This window comes from Chelonoidis abingdonii, chromosome 7 (genome assembly GCF_003597395.2).
Source record: "Chelonoidis abingdonii isolate Lonesome George chromosome 7, CheloAbing_2.0, whole genome shotgun sequence".
In the NCBI taxonomy this organism is placed as follows: domain Eukaryota; kingdom Metazoa; phylum Chordata; order Testudines; family Testudinidae; genus Chelonoidis; species Chelonoidis abingdonii.
In genome coordinates, this window is record NC_133775.1 from 56,782,247 (window position 1) to 56,809,077 (window position 26,831).

Consider the following 26,831-nt stretch of genomic DNA (forward strand, 5'->3'; position numbering starts at 1 on the left):
GCTGAACCAAGGCCTGAACCAACCTAAAACCGAAAGTGAAAATCAGCCTCCTACCTCAATTTCTGCATAAAGGCCACTGAAAGGGAAAAGAAATGGTTGATTTGCTAAATCTGTTCTTTGGGTCCTCTGAAGGACTTGTGCTGGGTACTGCACATTGGGGACAACACACATGGCCTATTATTTATGTGTTTCCCTTGAAGATTATCATTGAAAGACAGAAGACAGAGCACGTGCCTAGAAACACACCTTCTGAGGGAAAATAAGTCCTGTTTACATGAAAGCCATGTCATATAGAATAAACGCGCTCTCCCATCCTCCTCCCACAGACTGAGGTGCTATGCACGTGCAGAATTGAAGAGCTATGGGATAGGTGGCAGAGCCATGGGAGAAAAATGGCATAACCATGCAATAAACTGCATTGATCTTGCTCCTTCATTCCCCTTGCTTGCACTCTGTCCACTAATCCATCCTCACACCAGGATGACTTCTAACAGCCGAAAACCCTGAGCAGCTCCCCAAATCAACCTGCCACAGAATTGTTTCTTCTTGCCCCCAAATGTGGAATTTCTCCCCATCATAATTAGACTAGGCAGAGGCCCCTTGACAGGTGATAATCATTCCTGATGCAGGGACAGCTCGATGGCCAAATACTACGTAATGCTGAAGTGCTAGAAATGGGAGCTTTAAGGGTAGATTTTTAAAGATCCAAATGGGAGTTAGGTGTCCAACGTTCACTGACCTTCCAATGTGATGTGGGTGCCTAACCCCCATGGCTCCTTATCCCATTGGAGACAGGAGATTCTCAGCAAGATACACAGCATGCTTCTCCTAGCTCTGGAAGGTGATGAGATACTGGGTCTTGCAGCCATGACGTTTTTATGGTTAATAAAGCTCATTTTAAGTCCTGTTGCACCTGGCTAACAGGTGAAGGGATACAATAAACAGTCCCAATACACCTGTCTAAAACTTGCTCCAAATGGATTTTTTCTGTACACTGCATGGCATAATGCACGATGGTGTAATGGAAAGGTTGAAGAGGCCCCTGGTTTGGGTTGAGCTGACAATTAACCCCTGAGTAACGTAATCTTCTCAAGACAATGCTAATAAAACCCTGCTTGCATGACACTGTCCCATCAGGTACTTCATATGTATATTTTAAAGCTTCTCAAACAAACCTTCTTCAATCCATACGAGATTGAAGGCACAATGATGGTGCCAATCTGTTTGTGACCTGGGGGAGAACATTCTGCCTAGAACTGCTCCAGAGTGCTCGTAATTTGCCGGTGGAAGAGTAGGCAGCAGGCCACGAGGCAGGAAGGTTAAGATTTTGGAAACTGACTGGGGTCACATAGCTCATGGCAAATTGAGAACAGATGAGAAGCTAAATCCTCCAGTCGGCTTTGAAAATCTCAACCCTGGTCTCCTCGGTCAGATCAAAACCCTCCTCCATTCCAGGTCAGAAGGAGCTTGCCAAGCCCAGGAGAGGTTCTAATGGCTGTGGTGATGCAATCCACGTCCAGTTCCTGCACCTGAACTTGGGAAATATAGGATGCTGCCCTCATTTTTCCCAGGAGGGACACGGGGACTGGATTCAGTCTGTAGCATTGCCTCTGCAGGAGATCTTGAAAGGCTAATATGCCTAAGTGTCCCTCCACACAGCGATGAAGCTGCTTGGGGAATGGGGAGGGGAGAAGGGCTCACCCCCAAAGGCCATGCTTTCCATTTGCACCTTCCATCCTCTCTCTACACCAATTAGTATGGTTTTGAGAAGTACTGTGCTCACTCCTTCAGTTTCATTGTTCGAGAGGGTCTCTTGGGTTAGGACCGGGCTGGGCAGAGATTTATGTACTTATCTGCATCACCTAGCCCTGCTCAACTGGCACTAGGGTGGCTCATTAGGGAAGAATCTGCTCACGTTTGCCAAAGCAGTCTGCCAGTGCACAACACTTTCACACTCAGTCAGAACAAAGGGGCATCAATCAGAACCTGATCCAAAGCCTACTGATATTTGTGGGAACACTTCCGTTGACTTTAGCAAGCTTTGATCAGACCCCTAGTGCTTACTCTGTCCATGCATGAGTGAAATGCAGAGGCACCTGAGCCTCAAGGAAGAGAGTATGGTGCCAGGCCAGCCGCACACACGAGAGGAAGTGGGGAGGTATTGGTGTAAAGAGATATTCCCACTCCTTTCTCTAGATTTTCATAGTCCCATAGCCCAGCAAGGAACTCAGATAGGTGTCCAAGTGTAAACTGTGAAGTGGTAACTTCTTTGGTACACACTCAGACCCTCAGTCTGGCTGGTGCTCAACCACATGCAAAAATCACAGCCCAGCAATAAAACTGCCACTCATGTTAATATCTCCTGGGAGGCGTTTCCTTTTGTTTTAAATCCATCTACAACTGTATTTTGCATTTCAAACAACAGGTCTGCCACCTTCCAGGCAGGGGGAAAGAGGGGCCTGACCCAGCCTCGTTTGTCCAACTGAACAAGACACAGGGTAGGAAAAATACCATACTGTAAGTCAACAGAAAGTGTTCGCCTGCTGGCTAGAGGTCCTGTGGGAGAAAGGTGGCCCTGGAGATACCGTGCACCAGTTAACTAAAACAAATACCTGCATGTGTATATCTTTATATATACAGCATATAAATATATATACACACACATACCGTATATACACACACACACCTATAGTTCTCAGTATATAAATAATATATGTACGAGCAAGGTGGTTACGTTCAGCAGCATTGCCCCCAGCCCCTCCTCCCAAAATCTCCCCATGGTACAAGCTATTTTGTTTTGGTTTCACCTGAAACCATCCCCTCCCACCATGCACAGCAGCGGCTGGCTGTCCGCTGGGCCCCAGGGCCACTGCCCGCCCCCATCCCACCTTCCTCCTGGTAGTTTTGTCACTAATGCATCTGGGAAGCAAACCAAAAGCCATGGGCAGCACAAGAGAACCCCAGTGATGGTGTCTGCTTCTCTGGAAGGGCCCCGCATCTGTCTCAATCCTCCCACTCCAACTTCCCAAGGGAAAAATGAAACATGCCCAAAGCCGCCTGCTGGGATCTTTTGCCAAGCTTCAAGGGACCAAGGCAAATACAAATCTCATGGTTCTGGCTGCTTTCTGCCGAGTTTTGCTTGGCAGCGGATCCACCCTCTGGTTTCCCATAGGCATAAAGTCCTGTTTTGCTCGGGAAGGGCATTTCCATGGTTCCCACACTCATCCCACTGGTGCGTGAGCCTTACTGGACCAGAGGTGTGGAAGCGAATCAAATGCTTCTTTGTGCAGAAAAAATGTGGGGAGGGGTTAGCGGGTTCAAAGTTTTTTTGCACAAAGATTTTATTTCTCCTGCATTTGATTTTGGGTTCGTTTCATTCCCACGCGTGGCGAAGAGCATGCAACAGAGGGAGGGAGCGGCCTCTAGCACTTGTCATCTTCTTCTGTATCACTTAGCACGTCGATGCTAGCCCCACACATCACCCCCTGCGCTGCCCCTCTCCTCCTTCTCCTGTAGTGCCCGTTGGGCATCTGCCAGCCGTGCCGCAAGGGAGGAGCTGACCCGATGGTGTTGGAGCGGCCAAGGCTGGTGGCAACAGCAGCCTCAAAGGTGAGTGTCTCCTCCTCGCCACAGTCTGAGGCATGGGAGTCGTCATGCAGGGCCAGGTATGGCTCCGAGATGTACCGCTGGGGGGTGGAGTGCCGGCTCTGCTTTCCCTGCGGAGAGCTGGAAGACTCGGTCAGGCAGGTATCATTCGTCTCCAAAGCCTGGGAGAATAGAGGGGATCCCCCCTCGCTCTCATCGTGTTGTGGGGATGTGTCACCAGGGTGCCGCATCATGGAGGCATAGGAGAGGAGCGGCCGTGGCTTCGGGGGGACCGGAGGGAGTTGCCGGCGACCTCGTCTCGGGGTGCTGGTGTCAGATATAGAAGGGATGGAGCTTTCACTCAGGGAGCCCGTGCCCTGCAAAATAGGAGACAAACACGTGACAGTACAGCTGGGATGGGACGGTTTGGTCAAAAGCTGCATCCTGCCCCTTCAGAAGCCCCTGATGAAAATCAATCTCTCCAAGGGTGCATCTTCCCTAGGAGATAAGGTGTCTTCTTAACTCCAGTTAGCCACGGGGAAGCCTGGTCTTGAACTCAACCTGCAAACTCCTGTGAATACTCCAATCTGCTTTGTCTTCACGAGGATTTTACCTTGAGTTACACCTGGACTACAGCTAAAATTCCTCGCTATATTGCTCAGGGCTATGAAAAATGTCACTCCTTATGCAATGGAGTTAGATCAACCTAAACCCACTGTAGACACCACTAGGTCGATGGAAGAATTCTGGTGATGTAGGGAAGCATCTACCCTGCAGTAGCAGTGCCACAGCAATGCCCCTGTAGTGTAGACACACCCATAGCTAACTCGAGTTAAGAACACACTGGCTACATCTACATCACACCACTGCAGCTGCATCGCTGTAGTGCTTCAGTGTAGCCAATCACTACAGAGACGGGAGGGGTTCTCCCATCGGTGTAGCTAATCCACCTCCCTGAGAGGCAGTAGTTAGGCTGACGGAAGAATCCTTCTGTCGACCTAGCGCTGTCTACACCAGGGGTTGGGTCGGCTTGAGTATATATTTGAGGGATGAGAATTTTTCACACTCCTTAGAGAAATAGTTATGCTGTTGTAGCTCTTCAGTGTAGATCAGCTTCTAGTGAAGACAAGGCCTCAGGAGATCAGAACAGAGTAAACAGAGATGGAAACTGTCTCAGCTGCTCCCACATTCCTTCAGTGATCTCACAATGGCGTGCATTGGGCCTCACAATCATCCATTTGTGCATTCACAGTCCTACACTTGTTGCATCACAAAAGTGCACCGGCAAGGCCAGGGACCAACGTCTGCAACCCCACAAGGTGTCAGTGGTAATTACTGGTGTTCTCAAACACACTGACAAAGAAATTGTTCACATGAACAGGTCTGATTCTCCCCTGCCATGCTGCTTAGGCAGCTGTTTGCACTAGTGCAAAAGGGCTGTTAAATACTACCAAGAAGAATGGTACCATTTCAAACCCACATATCATAGGTGTAAATGACTGGACAAGAGGCAAAGCTGTGGAGAAGCTGGGCCTGTGTCTTGGTGGTAGTGGTGGTGATGATATCGAAGAAAAGGCCAAAACTCTTAGACTTAAACAGGGGTGGGTTGAATGTGGCTGGGGCTCGTCTGGCAAAGAGCTATACGGAGGGATGGTGACTGTTCCTCAGCTACTGGTAGCACTGCAATGAGCTTTCTAACTGATGGCACTTGGCATCGCCTGGTACTATTAACATCCCCACCACCAGTTCCCTGCTAGATTTACAGAAGAGGCACTGTGATTTCACAACGGCAAACCACACAGCTTGCACTAGGATAACACAACAACACCCAGTGTGGTCTACCGGATAGAGCCCTGAATGGGGACTCTAGGTCACGTCACCTGTCTGTGCCCATGTTTCCCTTCCCACCCATTGTCTGTCCTGTCTAATTAACTTGGAAGCTCTTGGAGGCAGAGTCTGTCTCTCGCTATGTGTTTGCACAGCACCCAGCACAATGGGGCTCCAGTGGCAGCTAGGTCTTTTCAGTGCTACCGTAATATACAGAATAATTGACCAGTGGCTGCCTAACCCCAGAGATAGGAGTGCAGGGATATCCGTGGTTTTGCAGATTTCTGGGGAGAATGGTTGCTTGCCTCCTGTCTTGCCCCAGGATCTCTGCCTGGAACAATGGTGTTTGGGCTGCTGGTTTCATCCCTACCTGCCTGTTTGGTGTCTGTGACCTGCCCTCACTGGGTGATCTGGACTGGCGTCGAATAGGAGACTCGCCATCTGCCTGCGGACTCCTCTCCTCTGAGTTGCAGCGGGAGATGTCTGGGGACAGCAGGTGTTTGCGTTCTTTGGATCGCCCTCGTTCTCTTCCGCCCGAGCGATGTGTCTCGGACCTGTGGCCTGGGGAGGACAAAGCAAGACTGTAAGGCTCCCCAGTGGGACAGCTGCTGCAATTTGTTCAAAGTGGGGGTCCAGAGATCACAACCAGGCTAGGTGGGTGCTGTCATCTTAACTCTAATGTCCAGAGCTCTCGCTTTCTCATACGCTTTCCATCCTGCTAACCCAACACTTCCTCTAGGCCAGCCAGGTGAGGGGCTGTCCTCATGCCTAGGATCCTGTAAGAGCTCCCTCTGCCTCACCAAAGGAGGAGTGTCTCTCTACTGCCTCATATCTTCTTACACCCTCCTCTTCCCCCTGAGCAAAGTGCTTGTGACAGCCGTTGTGATTTCCTTCAGTCTGCAGTGGCTCTGGTCATAGCATGGAAATTGCTCCCCTCTGGATAGTTAATGACCTCTTTCCTTGGGGCTGACAAAGTCTTTCTCCTTCCTCCTTCTCCAGAGCCTCAGTGCATCCTCTGACATCATGGACCACTGTCTCCTCCTGCGGCACCTTCTGAACTGTACAGCTCCCTCCTACAATGGCTCTGCTCTCGTTTTATGGGGCTCTTTCCTCTCTGTCTCTGGTGGTGACTCCTGTGTCAAGACACCACCTTGACTGAGCCACAGAAGGCTCAGTTCTCAGCCTGCTGCTGTTCTGTGACTTCTCCTTCTCAGTCAACTTATCTCCACCTTTATGCTTCCCTAAAGCACCACTCTCAGCCGGACGGAACTGGCAGAGCATTTGGTGAGCCCACATACTTTTGACCTGTCCCAACCAAGTAAACCCCAAAACTCTATTGCAGCTTCTTTCAGGGGAACGCCTGGCCATCCTCAAACATAACTCTACCTCCCACCTTCTTGGCACAGACCTTCCATTTGCCTCCACTGCCTGTAATCTTAGCATCTGAACTTTCCTTCTCCTCCCACATCTCCTGTGCCTGTAAACCTGCCCATCACCAGCTCCACAATGATACCAATGCAAGCTACTGCCTCGCTTTCAGCTGAAATTCTCATCCATGCCTGAGCCATGGCAACTCTCTTCTCCATGACTTTGCCGAGCCCCATCTCACCAGACTCCAGGAGGTGCAGAATGCTGCAGCCCTGTCTCCATACAGTTCCACTGACTCCCAAGTCATGTCAGGATCCAGTTCACACCTGGTTTCTCAAGTCTTCTATGGACTGACTCCAGCTTAGCTTACAGACCTGATTTCTCTCTACTTCTCACTCCCTCTTGGGGAAGCTCATGGATATACACCAAACGATTTTGCCATTTTGTTTTGGCCTATCCCTGCATAGCCTCCTCTTCTCCTTCACCTAAACAGCACTTGCCAATCAGAAATCCAGTGGCACCAAACTCATCTGGTGCTGCAGTGAATCCTTTGCACCTATAGTGGGAGCCAGAGTTGAGGATCTGCAGCCACTCACGTAAGGCAGGGATGGCAAACTTGTACCACTGCCAATCCTGATGCTGCCTGGGACAGAGGATGGACAGCACTGCTGCTGTAGAAGAGGGCTGGTGGCTCAGCACAACTCCTGTACATGCTGCTGATGGTGTGAAGGAGCAACAGGAGACCAGGATGGGGGTGGCCTCCTTCAGGGTTAGAGGAAGAACACCCCACACCGAGTAGAGCTAAGCCAGATGGACACTGGAGCAAGGGCCTGGTTGGTAGCCCAATCACAGGGACCTGAGTTTGAGATGTTCTGTGGCTCACCCCAGCTGGAGGAATGCTGGACCACAGTGGGAGGGACCCCAAGCCAAGACCCAAACATGGGACATCAAGTGTCCTGCTGCAGCTGTTCTGGAACCTCGTTTTGGCAACTCTTGGACTGCGGGTGCAACTCTTATAGAACACTATTCTTCCCTGGTCTGCCCACTGCCCCCTCTGCTTGTCCAGCCCCCACCAGTTTTCTGTCATCTCCATACCTGGTACAAGGTAGCCTTCCTCTTTACAGCGCCTGCATCTCTCTGGCTCACGGACTCTCCATCTGTTTTCAGATTTCATAAAATATATGTCTCCCTTGCCCATATTTCTTAGCAGCTCCCTCCCCTCCTTGCTCCCTGTGGCACTCTCCGAATGTATAATTTAATCCTGTATACTGTCCTGGGGCATGTCTTGCATGGAAGAGCAATGCATGATGATCAAGCTGGATTGGATTGGATTGGATTTCTAGTTCTTGATTCTTTACTATTGTCTTTGGGCGGCGTGCCCTACGACTCTGCCATACCCAATAGTAATACTGAAGCTCGGACTGTAGAAAGTAGTGAATTACTCACCCAAAGAAGATTCTTGTACTCTGGGAAAGAACCCCCCTCACCTGAGTCTGCGTTCAGGCGGCGAGCAGATAGCTGCAGCGAGGAGTGGTAACTGCGCCGGCGTGACTTGTACGTGTTTTCACTGCTTCGCTCCATGGAGAACTCATCCAGCCAGGAGCTGTTAGGACGCTTGTCCCGGATGGTGGAGAATGATCGTCTCATAGAGCTTGTGTCTGTAACCACCTGGAAATGCACCCCATGGGATGATTAATGGAAGCCAGCAGCAGCGGCAGGGGGAGGCAGAAGGACCACTCTGAGGTCAAGGTGTCTAATATCAGAGAAAGACTAGTACAGTCTCTCCTGCTCAGACACTTTCCAGAAGGGAGTGCAGGAAATTTAACAGCAAAGGCTCCAGAGCTGCTCCAGCATCTATCACTGAATTAAAAACCTATGGCCAGATTCTCACCTGGTGTCAATCAGCACAGAAAAAGGAAGAGCAAAGGAAATTCAAAAGGGAAGAGAAAGGAAAGCTCCTATTGGTTTATTTGCTCCCATGTCTCTCTCTTTTCAATGTATTTGTGGGACTACTGCCATATTTCCATATACTTCTCCTTGGCCTGTCCCCTTCTCACCAGTCCACCATCCTGTCCTTCATCTCCTGCCTCTTCCCCATTTGCCCTCACTCTCTCATGTTGCTCTTATAGCCAACTACCTGTCCTTCTAACTATATTCACTCTCCATATCCTTCTCTCCCCCTTACACCATTTCTCTTCCATCCCTCCTTCCTTTCTGCCACCTTATTCCTCCCCATTCCCTCTCCACTCTCATCTCAGGTTTCCATGTTTCCATGCTTTCCCTCTTCCTTTCACCATTTCCTTCCCCTCCTTTAGTCCATCCCTTGTTTTCTTCCCTCTCTCCACTCTTGTCTTCTCTTGTTCTTTGCCACCCATCAGTTGTCCCTGCTTGTATTTTTTCTTGTCTTACCTCATCTGCTGTTCCCTCCTCCATCGTTGGATCCATTCTTTTCCTTCCCTTCCCTCTCCCACCCAATCCCCTCTCCTTGTATTTCTCTCCATTTCTCTTCTTGTGCCTTCTTTCTGACTTGCTTCCTGCCGCCTCCCCTTGCTTCTTGTGCATTTTTCCCTTTAAAACAAAGCTATTTCCTTCCATATCCCTCCAGTCCCTCGGTGCTGGTGCCATGTTGCCTCTCATCCCCATATTGTGTTCAGCCACTTCTCCCAGAGGTAGTCAATCCCCTCTATGCCTGATGGTAGAGCAGCTTCTGCGTCCCTTTGGACTGTCTCAGCCTATTTGGAGATGGTTGGGCAGGCAGTATTTGGGAAAGATACAACAAAGAGCCATCAAACATCCACCCATTACCAGGTGCCAAATTACCAGTTCACTCAGTAGCATCAGCAGAGAAAAGTTCTCCTTATCTCCCCACTCCCCAAAGGACCACTGTAGACAAGCAATGTGGATTTAACCCAAGGAGAATACTAGGATCATTGCATACCACACCCTTTGGCATGGAAGGGCCTGTTAATACTGTCCCCACTACTGAAGAAATGTGAGGTCCTGATACTTCATGCCAAAGGGTTATGAAAACAACCCAAGAAAAGCTTTCATGTCTCGGTCAAAACAGAATACGAGACAAACAGACAGAAAAACCAGGCAGACAAACGAAGAGATGGAGCATGACCCAGACTGATCAGGACAGACTGCCCAGGGCCAGACAGGTGTGTGCGTGTTTCAGGACAACAGCAGAAGAAGGAAAGCAGAAGTTGGGTAATTGTCAATGCAAATATTTGCCAAGTAGGGAGGGATACTTTGAAAATGTTGCATGTTGAATGAAACACCCATGAACCAGTCCTGCTGAACGACAATGGGAGTGGGCTAGGGGGAGCAGAAGGATGGTCCAGTAGTTTGGGTTCTATCTCGGGAGACCTGGGTTCCATTCCCTGCTCCACCACAGGCTTCCTGTGTGACCTTGGGCAAGTCTCTCTGTGCCTCAGTTCATCATCTATACAATGGGGATAATAGCATCACCCTTCCTCCCAAGGGTGTTGTTAGGATAACTATGGTACAGACTGTGGGGTACCCAAGTACAGGAGGAATAGGGGCCATGTCATCCCCTAAGATAGACTGTTTCCCAATGCCTTCCAGATAGAGACCTGCTGGAAAAGCACTAGTGATACCTAGCACACCGCAGTAGGGCCTGGCAATGCAGCACTAAACATCTCACAGGAAAAATATGGGCTCTCTTTTCATTTCAGATAGCTACAGCTACGTACTTCCACTTCTGCTTGTCCGGCTATGGTTTCGCTTGGTGTTACCTGGGGATCCACAGTCAGGCGTGGCATGGAGGAGGCCCTCCCAGATACAGCGCGCTCCTGAGTGTCCACGGGGAGATAGTTGCCACGGTTAGAGGGCTGCACGCTTTGAAACTCTCTAACCTCTGGCTCCTGGAAATAAACACACAGCCAAGCTCGTGGGATTTTGTTTGATTAGGTCACCACTTCTCTCCTGCCAGTGTCTATGTTCCTGTTGGACTGGGAACCGCTTGACAGGAGGGGAACCTGCCTTTTTCAAATCTCAGAAACAGAGCGCAGTTTTTTGGTTGGCCAAACACTGAGAATGGCTGGATTCGGTATTAACAGCAGTTTCAGTCTCAGGCTCCATTACAGAGACCCAGCTCACAGGTTCCTGCTCTGGCTGACACCGAGGCAATCTTCACTACTTTTTTATTTTAGCAATGAGAGAAGGAAAACCAAGACTGATTTTTCTAGGTCCCTGGAATAATCTACCCTTCTACTGTTTAGTTTTCTTTTATTTCCTTTTTTTAAGCTTGGAGAATCTTCTCTGTTTTGATTTTCTAAAAGGTTTTTCCAGTCATGTCCAAGTTAAATGAATCAGAAAGGGCTCAATGTCACATTTGTATATTTTGGTTAATTTCCAACTTAAAAAATCTCTTTTGTTTTGGTCAAAGAGGAAAAACAGAAGCAAGTGCTATAATTTTGGGTTGCCAGGAAGTGACATGAGATAGATGTAGGTCATCACTAGGAAGTGACAATAGAAGAGGTGAATTCAGAGACCCCCTCCTTCATAGCCAGCAGTCTCCATGAAAGGTTGACCGTGAAGTTTCCATTTTTGGCTGAAGGGCTGAGTTGTATGGAGAGGTGCCATGTGCGTGATACAGAATTCACAGAGATAGTGCTACAAACTCTGAGAAGCATACAAATCAGACTGGAAATGTACAGTGATACAACACTGCAGTCCAACAAGAGTAAGGGTGGTGTCCAATGCACACACGTGTACATATATACACATACACAGACACTAGTGCTGCTGACCGGAATGTGGGCATATGTGTATGTTCACGTTTGTGTGACACAGTTCAACAGTTCAATTTTGATAATGGACACCAGCACTGACAACAAGATGAACACGAATCCCAAAGCAGCCGATACCATCATTCAGCACAGGGTAACCCACCGAAATGAGTATTTAATAAAAGGAATTGACCTGTGAAGAAAAGGATAGTTTACTGCATTATATCAATCCATTGTACTACAGCATCACAAAGTCTTAGAGCACCTCCCAGTCTGTGGTATTTCCTGTGCACTCGTGTCCTGGGCCTGGAAACAGAGAGAGGAAGAACACTGGGCTGCTCAGACTTTCTTTAGAAACATAGTTAAACAGCACCAGGCACATGGCATCCTTAGTAGCTCTGATAAACGTCGGGCCAGATTTTCAGCTGCTGTAAACTGGCATAGCTCCAATGGAGTCCTGCTGATTTACACCAGCTGGCCATCTGGGTCCACCTGTCAATATGTGGTGTGTGTACAACATTTTGCATCCCCACACTCCCTACAAACCAGGCCTGTGCACGATCTGAAGTTCCATGCCCTGGGCATAGCTGAACACAATCCTTTCCATCTTCAAAGTTAAGATGGATTTGATTTTAAATGAGGGAAGAAGTAGCAAGAGAGTTGGTATTATTGCTTGGACCAGTGGTTCTCAAACTGTGGCCCGCGGGCTGCTTGTGGTCCAGTCAGCACAGAGCTGCAGCCCATGTGACATCCTCAGGGTCATTCAGGTAGTACTGGATGCAGCCCACATAAGTTGTTGTGGGCTGCATATGTGGCCCACAATGGAAACAGGTTGAGAACCACTGGACCCAAGAAGGTTTTTGAGCAGTGTGCATGTGTGTGGGACTACCCACGGCACGCTCACAGGATGGGGCAATAAAATTGGAACTACCTTTTGGAAACAGAGCAGGGCAGCGGTGCTGAGACCATAAAGTAAGTGCATTAAAGGCAGGACATTGGTTTACCAGAGACTGCTGCTCCTGGAACTGCCCATGTGTCGAATCCATACAAGCCAGTTGGAATATCTCTTGAGGAGAGAGTGGACTCAGCGACAGGTACCCACTCCGGCTGCTCCTGCAAAGATATTCCAACTTCAGAAGGACAGAGAGAGAGAACAAATCTTCATGCTGCGATCACTGATGGCCTCTCTGACTTAAACCTCTTAAAGAAAAAAGGTGACCTCATTTCACTTAGCACTGCATTCTCAAAGTTCTCCTGGCAAGAGGTGCTCCTTTGGTGGTTACGCTGTGAATTGAAATTAACAACTTCTCATCTCCCATACAAACCTCAACCTGGCATTCCTAAGTACTGTCCTGACAGCTGGCACTTCGTTGAAAAGGGACATCCGTTGTGCCACCTGCAATGTGGGAGCACAGTGACAGTTCCAAAATGAGCCTCCACCTGGCGGTCATACTTGGCTGACAATCACAAGAGTTTTACTTTTCTCAGATTGGATATTTTGTTTCTCTGTAAAGTAGTCCAGTTATTTTGCAGCTAACAGTGGCGCAGTGGTACATTGATGGCTTCCTCAGGGATGCCTGTGATTATGGGGATGGCATTACTAAGTGACATCACGTGCCTGGTGGTTGCATTGTCTCTGAAGAACAGGGTGTTATGTCACTCGTAACAGAAATGTCAATCATGTTCAAGCATTATTGATTTTTTCTTTTCCTCTTAACATTTTTTCAGGTGAATTTAGAGTTGGCCAAAGCCACAAGATTCCCAGACTGAAGTGCACACTGACTCTCAGAAAAGGTAAAGCAAGAGTAGAGGCCAGGCAAGCTTCCTCATACTGTGCTGCAATGGACCTCAACCCTGACCCAGAGGGACCACCTCTAGGGATGAGAGGGTAACACAGTCTCCATGCCACATTTCTCATTTATTCCTTGACCTCTCTGCTGAGACTGAAACAGTTGCCACCTGCTATGGTGGTGCTTGCCAGCTGGGAGAAGGACTGAGACCATAGGCTCACTTCACATGAGCCAAACAACAATCAGACAACAAGGACTTAGAATCCTAGAAATTTAGGGATGGAAGGGACCTTGAGAAGTCATCAAGCCTAGCTCCCTACACTGTGGCAGGACCAAGTAAACCTAGATCATCCCTGACAGATGTTTGTCCCACTTGTTTTTAAAAACTTCCAATGATGGGGATTCCACAACCTTCCTTGGATGGCTATTTCAGAGCTTAACTACCCTTAGAGTTAGAAAGTTTTCCCCAATATCTAACCTAAATCTCCATTGCTGCAGATTAAGCCCATTACTTCTTGTTCTACCTTCCATGAAGATGGAGAACAACTGATCTCCAGCCTCTTTATAACAGCTCTTAAGATATTGGAAGACTGTTATCAGGTCCCCACCTTAGTCTTCTTTTCTCCAGACTATCCATGCCCAGATTTTTCAACCTTTCCTCATAGGTCAGGTTTTCTAAACCTTTTATCATTTTTGTTGCTCTCCTCTGGACTTTTTCCAATTTGTCCATATCCTTCCTAAATTGTGGTTCCCAGAACTGGACACAGTACCCCAGCTGGGGCCTCACCTGTGCCAAGTAGAACTGAACAATTACCTACTATGTCTTACAGACAACAGGCCTGTTGTTACACTCCAGAATTATATTAGCTTTTTTTGCAGCTATATCACATTGACTCATATCCAGTTCATGGTCCACTATAACCCCACGATCTTTTTCAGCCGTACCACCACCTAGAAAATGATTCCCCATTTTGTAGCTGTGCATTTGATTTTTTCTTCCTAAGTGTAGAACTTACTGAATTTCATGTTGTTGAATTCAGACCAATTCTCCAATTTGTCAAGGTCATTTTGAATTTTAACCTGTCCTCCAAAGTGATTACAACGCCTTCCAGGTTGGTGTTATCTGCAAATTTTATAAGCATGCTCTCTACTCCATTATCCAAGTCATTAAAGAAAATATTGAACAGTACCAGACCACGGACTGACCCTTGTGGGAATATACCCTCCCAATTCAACAGCAAGCCATTGATAACTACTCTTTGAGTACAGTCTTTCAACCAGTTGTGCATCCACCTTATAGTAAATTCATCTAGACCACATTTCCTTAGTTTGCTTATGAGAATTTCATGTGGGGACTGTGCCAAAAGCCTTATTAAAATAAAGGTATATCATGTCTACTGCTTCTCCTCATCCACTAGGCCAGTTGTCCTATCAAAGGAGGAAATTAAGTTGGTGTGACATAATTGTACTTGACAAGTCCATACTGACAATTACTTACAACCCTATTATCTTTCAGGTGCTTACAAACTGATTGTTTAATAATTTTCTCCAGTATCTTTCCAGGTATTGAAATTAGGCTGACTGGTCTGTAACTCCCTGGGTCCTCCTTGTTCCACCTTTTAAAGATAGGTACTATGTTTGCCCTTCTCCAGTCTTCTGGGACCTCCCCCGCCCCCCAAGCATTCTCAAAGATAATTGCTATTGGCTCCAAGATTGGGTCAGCTAGTTCCTTAAGAACCCTAAGATGAATTCCATCAGGCCCTGCTGACTTGAACACATCTAACTTACCTACACATTCTTTAACCTGCTCTTTCCCTATTTTGGCTTGCGTTCCTTCCCCCTGGTTGTCAGTATTAATTGTGTTGATTATCTGGTCATCATTCACCTTTTTAGTGAAGATTGAAGCAAAAGGCATTAAGCACCTCAGCTTTCTTCATGTCATCAGTTATGAGCTCTCTTCCCCCAGTAAGTAGAGACCTACACTTTTCTTTGTCTTTCTCATGCTCCTAATGTATTTAAAGAATCTCTTCTTATTGCTTTTATGTCCTTTCTATATGTAACTCATTTTGTGCCTTAGCCTTTCTGATTTTGTCCCTACATGCTTGTACTGTTCTTCTGTACTTCTCCTTATCATTTTGACCATGTTTCCAATTTCTGTAGGATTCCTTTTTGATTTTCAGGTCATTAAAGAGCTCCTGATGGAGCCATATTGGCCTCTTCCTATTTTCCCTTTGCCTCGGAATAGTTTTGACTTATAGTCACTACTAACCTTGACCCAGTTTTAAACTAGGGACCTTGAAGTGAAAGACTCACTATCTCTCTACCAGTCTCAGATGCATACTAGTCCTCCTTGATCGTACAACCTCCTTGGTTGTTCTGCTAATGTCATGTTGGGTTTTCAGTGTTGTCTACATAGAGCTTGGAGTAATTTGTCTGCCAAAAAAATGCAGATTTGGGGCAACTGAAACAATTTGCAAATTCATGGTGATTTCGGCAAATTATTTTGATCTAAGTAAAAAAATAAAATAAGTTTGAAAATGTCAGAACGACATTATCAACAAACAATATTTGAATTTTTGGGGGCTAGATTCAAAAGGGCAACAGTGGTACAACTGCAGACTTAGTGCACCCTACTCCAAAATCGCTTATACCTTGGGGAGTAGGGCACTCACTTAGGAGGCAGGAGACCTGGGTTCAAGGCCTGAGTGATTCACACTAGAGTCTATCACATCCCCAGTAAGTGCTCTAACCATGAGGATATTGGGTGTATGGGGGGCTCTTCCTCCTCTTTTTCTGTGACTCTAGATCAGTGATTTTCAAACTTTTTGTACTGGTGATCCCTTTCACACAGCAAGTCTCTGAGTATAACCCTCACCTTAAAAAATAAAAATGGGGGAGATTAATTTAATTTAACGAGGGCCAAACCCCATGTAACCATTTTGTGACTCCCTTATTTGTGAACCCTTGCTTTAGACCTTCATTTCCTTTGCTCTGATTAAAAAGATTCAAAATGAAACATTTGAAAAGTTTCCCAACTTTTTCAATTCACTGAAAAGTCTAAGACATTTCAGGTTTGGTGCACTAATGGAAATATTTTTCCAGTTTTTTGGAACTGCCAATGAACCGAAAAAACAGTTATTCTCCCAGTTCTACATCTATGTGGCTGGATACATTCTAATGCTGTTCATAGGCTGAAATGTAGCTCTTTGTGGTCCTTTGGTAACACTAACAAAAACACACTAGAAGCTCATACTTCTGCATTCGTCCTACAATGATCGGGATGTTTCTGATGACTGCCAGGATTTCCTTTTCCCCTGGGCTCTGCCTACTACTCCTATGTGCACCTCCAGTGCCATTCATTCAGGAAATAAAATAATGTCTGTAGGAACAGAAACACCAGAGCAGATATGCTACAGGTATTAAGGGCTATACTTACAGGCCTGAAAGGGTGTCCTGCTGGAGGTAAGGCAAAGCTTTGGCATTAGAAAGGATCTCCGGAGGCAGAGATGAGGGCTCCATGCGCTGGAACATAGGGGCATTTTTCTGTAATAAAAAATAAACAGTCTGAGTCCATTTAAAACGCAAAACATTTCTGCTGCATAAAAAAGAAATCCCTTGTACAGAAGATTAAAAGCAAGACAATGCTGCCCCTTTCTGAATCCATCTTCTGGACTGCTGTCTATCTGTCTAGCATAAACTCTACACTGCTATGAATACATTTGCTTTAAATCACCCACCTCTTCTTTTACCTGTCGTCTCCTTCACTCACCCATCCCTTAAACCTTCAGATGGTCACTGTCTTAGTGCTGTGCCAGCCATGTTGAGAATCTCTGTGTGGTTAGTGTCTTGTCTAAAGGCCACTTTGATACAGAACCCTCGCTCTGAAGGCGTCATGAGCTCTCCGCTCTCCCCACAGCCAAAAAGCACTAGCCAATTCTTGCAGTGGTTGAACTCACCTGTTCCTCCAGCTGCTGTTTCTGCTTCTTTGCTTTGCTCTGCTTATAGTAGTCCATGATCATCATGGCTGCATATATTTTGCCCACCGTCAGGTCAGAAGCTGCGAGCATAAGAGGAACACTTTGATGTTAGCAGAATCAATAGGAGGGAAGGTCTGAAAACTCTATTGCCCATCCTTTGCGATCTCACAATACCCATCTTACTCTCCTGATCCTTAAAAGACAAACTCTGTTCAGTGCTCTAGAAGAAATGGAATTAAAAGACCAAGTACTGTGGGTGGAAATCCCTTCAGATTTAGGACAGTCTGGAGGTGGACAGCTTAGAATCACAGTAATAAAACACTGGAAATACACAGCCTCATCACACAGTTGCTGTAACTCCATCAAAAGAAAGAGGGAACAAACAATCCCCCTCCACACACACACATATGGGTCAGAGGATCCTCCTGATCAAAGGGGTTTGAGCTGAGAAGATCACCTCATGCTATTTATTTTTCAGGCGGGTCCAGGGTATTGGGGTGGAGCAAGGAGAAATTTTGCTTGTGTTAGAGAAAATCTCCTCTGGGCTTCTCCTTAAGCAATGAGCTATGATTGCCATGTTTCTGTTCCCCTTGCTAGAGATGCCTTCCCAACCTTGGCATTGTGAGAAGTTGGCAGTAATGATGCAGAAGGAGGAGACTCACTTTTTGGCAGGGGCACTAGTACGTCCAGCATCTTCTGGGACAGGTGAGGCCAGATGGCCAGAATCTCCTTTTGCAGCTCTGAATCCAACTGCTGCCAGTCTGCACCACCTTGAACACAAAGACAGAATGGGTCCACACAGACTACCGATGGGACAGGTTGCAGAAAGGCAGGGAGGTCCTTATCGGTATGTCTACACTGAACATAAGAATGGCCATACTGGATTAGACCAATGGTCCATCTAGCCCAGTGTCCTGTCTTCTGACAGTGGCCAATGCCAGATGCGTCAGAGGGAATGAACAGAACAGGCAGCCATTGAGTGATCCACCCCGTTGTCCACTCTAGCTTCTCGCAATCAGAAGCTAGGGCCACCCAGAACTTGAGGTTGTGTCCCTGACCATCTTGGCTAATAGCCATTGATAGACCTATCCTCCATGAATCAATCTAATTCTTTTTTGAACCCAGTTATACTTTTGGTCTTCACAACATCCCCTGGCAACGAGTTCCATAGGTTGACTATGCGTTGTGGGAAGGAGTACTTCCTTTTGTTTTAAACCTGCTGCCTATTAATTTCATTGGGTGACCCCTGGTTCTTGTGTTATATGAAGGAGTAAATAACACTTCCCTGTTCATTTTCTCCACACCATTCATGATTTTGTAGACTCTTATAACTCCACTGAATTGTCTCCTTTTCAAGTTGGACTGTCACAGTCTTTTTAATCTCTCTTCACATGGAAACTGTTCCATACCCTTTATCATTTTTGTTGCCCTCTTTTGTACCTTTTCCAATTCTAGTTATCTTTTTTGGGGTGGGATGTAGTATTCAAGGTGTGGGCGTACCATGGATTTATATAGTGGCATTATATTTTCTGTCTTATTATCTATCCCTTTTCTAATAGTTCCTAACATTCTATTAGCTTTTTTGACTGCTGCTGCCTTTAAAAACTCATGGCCAGCCCGTGCCAGTTGACTCACGCTCATGGGACTCGGGCTAAGGAGCTGTTTAATTGTGGTGTAAACATTCGGGCTCAGGCTGAAGCCTGGGCTCTAGGACTCTGTGAGGTGGGAGGCTCCCAGAGCTCGGGCTACAGCCCAAACCCAAATGTCTACACAGCAGTTAAACAACCCCTTACCCCGAGCCCAAGTCAGCGGGCAGGGGCCAGCTGCTGGTGTCCAACTGCAGTGTAGACAGACCCTATGAGTCCATCTTCATGCCCTGGGCATAGCTGAACGCAATCCTTTCCATCTTCAAGGTTAGGATGGATTTGCTTTTAAATGATATGGCACCATGCAGCCATAATTGGGAGAAAGAGCCGCTACCAACAAGTGGCAACTCTGAATGGGAACATTCAGTGGCATACAGTGCTAGAAGGGAAATCTCCTCCATAGAAAAGCCTCTCACTCAGTGCAGATCTCCCTTCCTCCATCCCACACACACCTGCTGCTACTTCCTTTAAACTAAGTGCTGGTGAAAGGTATTGACAGCCTGGGAAAACAGGGGTAAGCCAGGCAGAGCCACTGCAAGCTCTCCTATATGGCCTTACCGATAGGCTTCAGATCTCACCTGGTGCAGCCACCTCTAGAATGAGAAGCTAATTCACCCCCCAGACTCATTCAGACCATGGCCTCTCAGCTGAGGCTGTCAAGAATGGTGCCTGTTCATGCCAGATTTGCTGGTGACATGGATACTTCTCCACTGGGCCTATGGCTGAGGCCACCACTCCAGTTCACGTTCACATAGGCCTCTGGACAGCTATGAAATGGAGAGGCTTTCGGTCTCTTACACCTGGCCCCGAGACACCCAGTACCATGCCGGTCCACTGGACTTTCTACTTGTCTCTTGTTATGGGCCAAGAATGGGCAGTGTATTGGAGTGAAGTAATTTCCACATCCTCATAAGGATTATTTTTAAATATTTCCCCTTCTAGGGGACTCCCTCCAGGGCTCCACTCCATTTCCCCCAAGTTCCCACAGGCTGCTGAGCTCAAGATGTGAGTTCCACAGGCTCCTACGAGTGCTGTTTTCTGTACTTTGGGCAAAAGAAGTCGCTAGAGAACATAAGGTGCTTGGGGTCAGTTTTTGTGATTCTCTTTTGGTGGGAGGATGGGAACTCTCCTCCTACATCTCTCCCTCTGGCTGTCACGGCCAGGAGATACGTTACAGTTTTCTGAGCAGCGCAGCTTTAAGTGGAAAGCTGCCCATCATGGAAGAGAGCAGCGTCAGTATTTATGAGGAAAGCAGCTCCTTCTAAACTGAAACTAACAGATAGTTTCAGACTCGAAAGGTTACAGAGCCAGACGCAGACTGGGGTTGATTTCTCTCTTGCCCTCTCTTACTAGCTATTTCCTCCATCCCTGCATCTGACCCCAGAGCAATGATCCCACATAGTACTCAGCCTGCCAGAGGAAGCAAATAGGACTGAATGAATAGCCTCCTGCCCCTTGCCAATGTAATAAGTCAGCTCCACCACCCGTCCCGCTGTCTGCATCGACTGCTCCTGAATCCTTGTGCCGCTGCTCCCCACTCTCACCTTTAGCGATTTTGATGTCCAGTGCTGTACGGATCAGAGCCATCAAGGTAGAGGTGAAATGGACCGTCATGTCCTCAGCCACAGGCATGTTCATCAGCACTAGCCTCTGCGCAAAAAAGAGAAAAAACAGCAGGCGACAAACAATATCGAAAAACACATCAAGCAGGTAGGAGGGGAAAAAGCAAGAGAGCATGTAAAACAGCACAGCCAAAAAAGAAGGGCAAGGATCAGCCCCTCCCTCCCATTCCAGCTCCTTCTATCCCCCTCCCCCAGTATTCCAGCTCACTGCCTTCCTATGCCTGTCATTTGGCTTTCCAGGACCCTATGCTACAGCCCAAGAGCAACCTCCTAGCTTAGAGAGTGAGTGGGTGTTCCCTGTGCTTTCGGAAAGGACTCCTGAAAACTCAGGGATTCGGCTCTGGAAATTACCAAGAGGGAGACAGCCCTGGGGGATTGCTCCATCTTCTGCTTCAGAGCAGTTTTGAAATCCAGCTTCTGCCCCATCCTCTGGGGACACTCCTAAACCCTGGGCAATTCTGATTGGCTGGCTTGCCTAATATGCAACATCCTGGCGCCCCCTTTTTGAGTCTTTCAGAGATGATAGTTGCCGGCATATGATCACACATGCATAGGATCCAACTTATCCAATGGGGAGATAGATAGAGGGCAGCCAGGGAGAGAGAGGAAGGCGACCAAGGCAGGAGAGGTCAGGCCATGCTCCCTTCACCCAGAGGGGGACAAACTCAAATGGTCAGATCCACTTTCCAGAGAGTATATTTTGCTCTGTGTATATATCAGGATTTCCCTCTCCCGCACCTACCCACATCCGTCCCATCCTTAGTACTTCCTGCTGCATCGTGCACAGCAGTTCTCCTGGGCACGAAGGTTCTCACCCAGTCACAACACTAGCAGGGGTGTATGCAGGAGCAAGTGAGAGTGCTTGTGTGAGTGTGAGCAGCTACACAGGAATATGTGGGTGCAGAAGCTGTTGCTAGCTAGAACACCACAGACACTGTCAGCATTCAGTAGGGGAAGTCTGGAAGCCAAGTTCTGGGGAGATCCTCCTGTGGCTTTTGAACCAATTATTTCAGCCCCTGATCTTGGAGTCTCCCTCATAATTCTCTTTGAGTTCTGTCTCCAATATTGCAACAGGATATCTCACTCTGAATACCTTTCTGGGCCAGTCTGCCAGAGCTCAACGTTGCACAGCTCCTGACCCATTCACAGCTTCCTCCCACATCACACATCCCATGCAGCTAGCCAGCAGGCTCTAGAGTGCTTCCCCAGAGGCAGGAGCACAGGACACTCCACCAGCAGAGCAATCAAAGAGTCAGTTAAAGATAGTCACTCTAGCGTCCAAAGGTAAAAAGCCCCAGTGGGCAAAGGCATGGGATTCTCACCAGCTCGACCTCAGCATGGAGTGTTCTCTTTCCAGATTGCATGAGCAATCCCTGGGGAATTAGTGCCAGGCTGGCACACTGTGATCACTGCACACCCAGGCTTACACGAGGACCCTCATGGCCTACTTTCTTCTCATTTCAACCTTTCCAAGTGAGTGGGTCTGGGAGCAGTATGGTTCAGGGTCAAGTAAGGATGGGCCATCCTGGAGTTTCCTCCACCGCGTGGAGGAGGCCTAGTTCCAGAGAACCCCTATCAATCCCATTTGGGGGCTGTTCAATTGGCCCAACTGCAAAGGGGCTGTGTTATCCTTCTACTTCCCATTCTTATACTGAGCCAGATTTCCATCCTTTCCCATAACAGGAATGCTACATTCCCGGGTGTCCCGGTGGGTGTGTCATATCCAAAACAGATCTCTGTCAGAATGGACAGTACCTCTCCTTATGGGGCATGTGATTTCTGATTAAATCAAACCAGCTAGAGCTTCCTGAATATTCAACAGTTCCCTCTCCCACTCCCTGCTCAGCACTAGCCCAGAAGGAAGGAAGGAAGGGTTGGTCTACCTTATAGGCCACTTTGGAGGGACATCTCTTGCCGAGGCCTAGCGGTGGTGACATGAGAGTCAGCATTTCATACATCTCAGTGTAATGGATGCGGCCACTGCTCATGGAGGAGGAAGGGGTGGATGGGAAAGATGGGGAGGAGGAGTAAGGTAGGGTGGGGAAGAGGAGAGGAAGGAAGATGCAGACAGAGAGAGGAGAGGAGAAGACGCATTCCCAGAGAGCAAAATCAATCAAACAAAATAATAATACAGGAAACAGGAGAGAAAAAACAAATGGACAAACAGGAAAAGAACAGGAAACCCGTTAATCAAGGCAAATCATACACAAGTGTCCGTCTTGATGAGGATTTATATCACTCCACACACAGACCCAGAAACGCCAGCTTAAACCACTCGCCTCTCCAGCTCTCTGCTGCTGCTGCTGGCTAGTTCTACTTTTCCCTGCAGTCTTGGCAGTAACTTTCTAGTCTGAACCCACCCTGCCCACCCCTCCAAAATACAGTTATTCCACAAGTCCCAGGGCTGTGTGCAAGTGGCATAAATCAGATATACGGCGCTGAAGCAATGGGTTATTTGAGATGTGGTAGCACATATCTCTGTGATACAGAGGAACCAACAATGTTCCATGGACTCCGTAGTTTCTTCCCTTTCTGGGTCCCAGGCACTGTTTCAAAATGTCACATAACCCATGGCTGGAACGTCATGTATCCCCATCTTGTAATGTCTATGCAACTGGGGGCAGCATCTTGCATAGAAGGCAGCGGGCCAGGGTCATTTGTCAAAGGAAATATGCCCAGTTGCTTCCGTCTGGCCCTGTGGATGGAGCACTTTCCCACCATGCACCAGTGCAAAAGGCATGCTAGTGGCTGAGAAAAGAAAACCAGGAGGAAAGTTCGGCATGCCATGCTCCCACCCCGGCTCTCTCTCACATGCGACTGCAAGTTCCGCCAAGTTGGAGTTTAAAGAGTCTCAGCAGAGGCAGCTGTTTGGCCTTCCAAGATTGAAGCTCACTGGGATTCCCCCAAATGGAACAGTAACTAGGATTGCTTCCTTGATGGATTCCCACCTTGCGCTCCTCTGCTTGCAATGACCTGTCCCGATCTGTTAAGCTCAGGAAGAGTATCACAAATTTGTCATCTGATGAATTTCCTTTCCAGGACTGACCTCTTCCACAATGAGACATTTGGGCTGCACCTCTCTTCCTGCAAATATGGAAGGCAGTTCAGACGGGTCTCACAGGACCCCTGGGCTTGGCCACTTCTCTTCTGCCCTTGCACCAGATGAACACTTCAACATCTGTATTGAAACGCCAGACAGTTAATGGATAAATGCAAATGCTTAACGGTGACTGTATTAACTATACACATGGAGTGGCAAGGCAGCCATTGTAGAGGCATCTGAAGAAGGTATCTCCGGTAGGGTTAACTGGGAGAGTGGTCAGTTCTAGAGAGGAAATTGTCAAGTAACAAACATTCCATTCAGGATCCTGACCTCTTTCCCAATCAGATGTAGTGAGCAATAAGGAAACGTTAGTAGAGAGAGACCGATAAAGAGGACAGAGGAAGAATATTCTTCTCTGGTATTAGTCTAATTTGGGAGCAGCTTCCTGTTGAATGATGCTACCACCGAGGGTTGGAGGTACAGCCTGCAATGTTTTCTATAGGTCTTGCTGCATAACCTAGGGGCAGCCTTGCAGATTATCTCTGTAGCAGCTGATAACCTTTCTATCCAGGATGCCATCAAGGAATGTAATGAGTGAGCTCTGTCGCATCCTGGAATTGGCATATTAGCGTCTGTAGATACTTCAGAAATGCAGCACTCGATCCAGCTGGCTATGGAGGATTTTGATGTGTTCTAGCCCAGGCACTTAGGGCAAAAGTAAACAAATGAAGATGGTGTTTCCTGAATGGGTTGGTTCCATCAGGGTAAATTTTATCAGTTCTTTTCACAGTTAGCATGCACCCTGCTCCTCCCCGGAAGTGCAGTGCTTTTCAGCAAAATGAAGGAAAAATGATTTCTTGTGAGGTGCTGAAGGAAGAGTGTACCTTGGTAATAAATGACTGATGTATGAGAGCTATGTTATCCTCACAGAACATTCTGCAAGCTTTGTGTCTTCTCAAAGCAAAAATTTCACAGCCTTCTTATCAACACGTTCGTGACCAGAAAACTTGTCTTTATGGCAAGAAGAACAGGGAAACTGGGGCCATCAACCCAAATGGGGTGGGTAACTGGCTTGTAGCACGGAGGGCAGATCTCAAACAGGCCTAAATGCTGGTTTGGATGGAAGGGACATTGATCATCTGGTGATGCATCAGTAACTGGACGTGTCTGCTTTTATAGCACTGTTTATGAATGAGATGCAAAATGTGATGGCGGAGGGTCTTAGGCTCAATTCTTGGTTGACCTGTAAGAAATCCAGGACAGGCATGCCTTGTTTCCCAGCTTAGCACCATTAAGAGGATCCTGTTTGTATGCTTTGCATAAATGGAAAGGGCAGAAAGCCTGCAGGGGACTAGGAGATTATACACGGCCTTGCACTGCCCATCTTGGTTAGGAATTACTGTTCAACAGCCAAAGTGTCAGGCTCAGATAGTCTGGGCCGTGATGCAGGAGTGGATTCCAGGATAAAAGATCGAGTCTGTTGGGAAGGTGAACTGGAGGTCTCTGTGACTGCTCCACTAAGGCTGACCCATGGCAACCATCTTGGACAATTTGTGGCAAGAATGACCAACACTTCCACCTTTTAAAAAATAATCTTTTAATCTCTCTTCCTAGTAATAGTAGAAGGGAAGTGGGTGGCACAGAGAAGCAGATTTGGCTAATCAGTGAGTCAGAGCTTCCATTCCCAGCGATTTCTGGTCTACGTTGCTGATGAAGAGTTTTGCTTTCATGTTCTGACCGAATGTGAATAGGTACCCCTGGGGGAACCCAGCTTGTTGGATCTCAGCTAGAATACTTCTCATTTCAGTGACCACTTTGATGTGACTGTCTGCTGGTGGCCTAGCCAGACAGCTTTTGTATTCAGTGTCCCATTTTTGTTCATCGTCCTGATGGAGGCCAAGCAACATCTGCCCAGGAGCCTGTCTCCATCACTTTAGTATTTAGACCTGCTTTCTTGTGGATTTATGCATGGCACAGCCATTGTCCCATCTGAACAAATCAGAGTGTGCTCCTTCTTACTTCTTCTTGAGGTCATCAAGAGACTGATCACTTTTTTCTCTTTGATCCTAAATACGTTCCTTGTGTCCCATGGGTCCCAAGTGTGCTCCTCAACCTGAAAGGCTGGTGTTTGTGGTCAGAATTTTTGGATGTGGATTGTGGAGGGAGAATGGTACCATCATGTGTGCTTCCTGTTTTCACCAATTGTGGGTGGCACCTCTCCTTTCCTTTGCATGTCTTGTTGGGAATGGTTCTAGGAAGTAGTTAATTTGTGCTGGGGCTTGCCGGGGCTCAGATCCAGCACCTCTCAGCTTGGCAGTTTATAGCCCCAGCACCTCTGGGCTTGCTGTGCCAGTATGAAAGTCAAAAAATTGCTTATGTCCCAGCACTTAATTGCTTGATCCCCAGTCCCTCTTTCATTACAAATTAAGCACTGGTTCCAGACTTGTAATAGGAATCCCTGAAGCTCTCTCATGGACACTCTAGCCCATCAAGTGATTTCTACGTATAAGCCCAGAAGACCAAGGAGTTGCAGGTGAAGATGGATGGAAGATGCTGGGTTCCTTGACGCCGTAGAGGTAGTGGAAGCTAGTGTCTCCATCCTGAATTTCACCATCTTCATTGACCAGTCCAGCTCTAAAGCTCTAAGATAGCCCACACTCCCAGAGATCTTTATCTGACTGTGAAGAATTGAGGGGAGAGTTCCAAGCAGTTTTCATGCTGAGAGACAGGCTGTTCTGTCCCTAGCTCTGGGATATGAAAGATCTCCTTCAGGATGGGTCAATGCTTCTCAGCATCTCTTGAAGTTGGAGAAGGACTGAAGAAGGGATGGGTAGAGGGAGAGTCTGGAGCTCCAAAGTATTCATACTGCAATTCTCTTCTGCATCTACCTGTCAGCTAGACTCTCAGGCTTGAAAAGTGTAACGCCCATGAATCTGTCTGCTATGAATGTAACTTCTTTAGCTGTGAATTCCATTTGTCATAGTTCTAAGGAGGTTGATTCCTTTTTGGTTGTTGTACCAGGACACTGTGGCTTTTGTGAAGCGAGTGGTTGTCAGTGAGACTCTTAGGGCAGCTGAAGAAGCTTAGAAGTCCCTTCTGATCATGTCTTCTATCTTCTTGTCTGCAGGGTATTCTGGGAAGAAAGAACCTTCAGCAAAAATTACCATGCCCTTTGCCAGGAAGGCCACTGTTGCATTGGCTAAAAGGAAGATGAAGATA

General features: G+C 47.4%; 1 protein-coding gene across 1 annotated transcript in view; it reads right to left on the minus strand.

Annotated features, from left to right (window-relative positions):
* Window positions 1-1,812: 1,812 nt before the first annotated feature.
* The window catches only part of CACNA1E (calcium voltage-gated channel subunit alpha1 E), a 263,833-nt gene continuing 238,814 nt past the window's right edge, over window positions 1,813-26,831 (minus strand). The window contains exons 39-48 of the mRNA XM_075067895.1: window positions 22,453-22,549; window positions 20,492-20,597; window positions 17,964-18,071; window positions 17,281-17,381; window positions 16,761-16,867; window positions 12,539-12,647; window positions 10,539-10,667; window positions 8,268-8,448; window positions 5,783-5,973; window positions 1,813-3,962 (exon numbers count right to left, since the gene is read on the minus strand). Of these exons, the coding sequence (XP_074923996.1) occupies window positions 3,423-3,962; window positions 5,783-5,973; window positions 8,268-8,448; window positions 10,539-10,667; window positions 12,539-12,647; window positions 16,761-16,867; window positions 17,281-17,381; window positions 17,964-18,071; window positions 20,492-20,597; window positions 22,453-22,549 (1,669 nt within the window). The 3' untranslated portion in view covers window positions 1,813-3,422. The remainder of the gene's footprint in view (window positions 3,963-5,782; window positions 5,974-8,267; window positions 8,449-10,538; window positions 10,668-12,538; window positions 12,648-16,760; window positions 16,868-17,280; window positions 17,382-17,963; window positions 18,072-20,491; window positions 20,598-22,452; window positions 22,550-26,831) is intronic.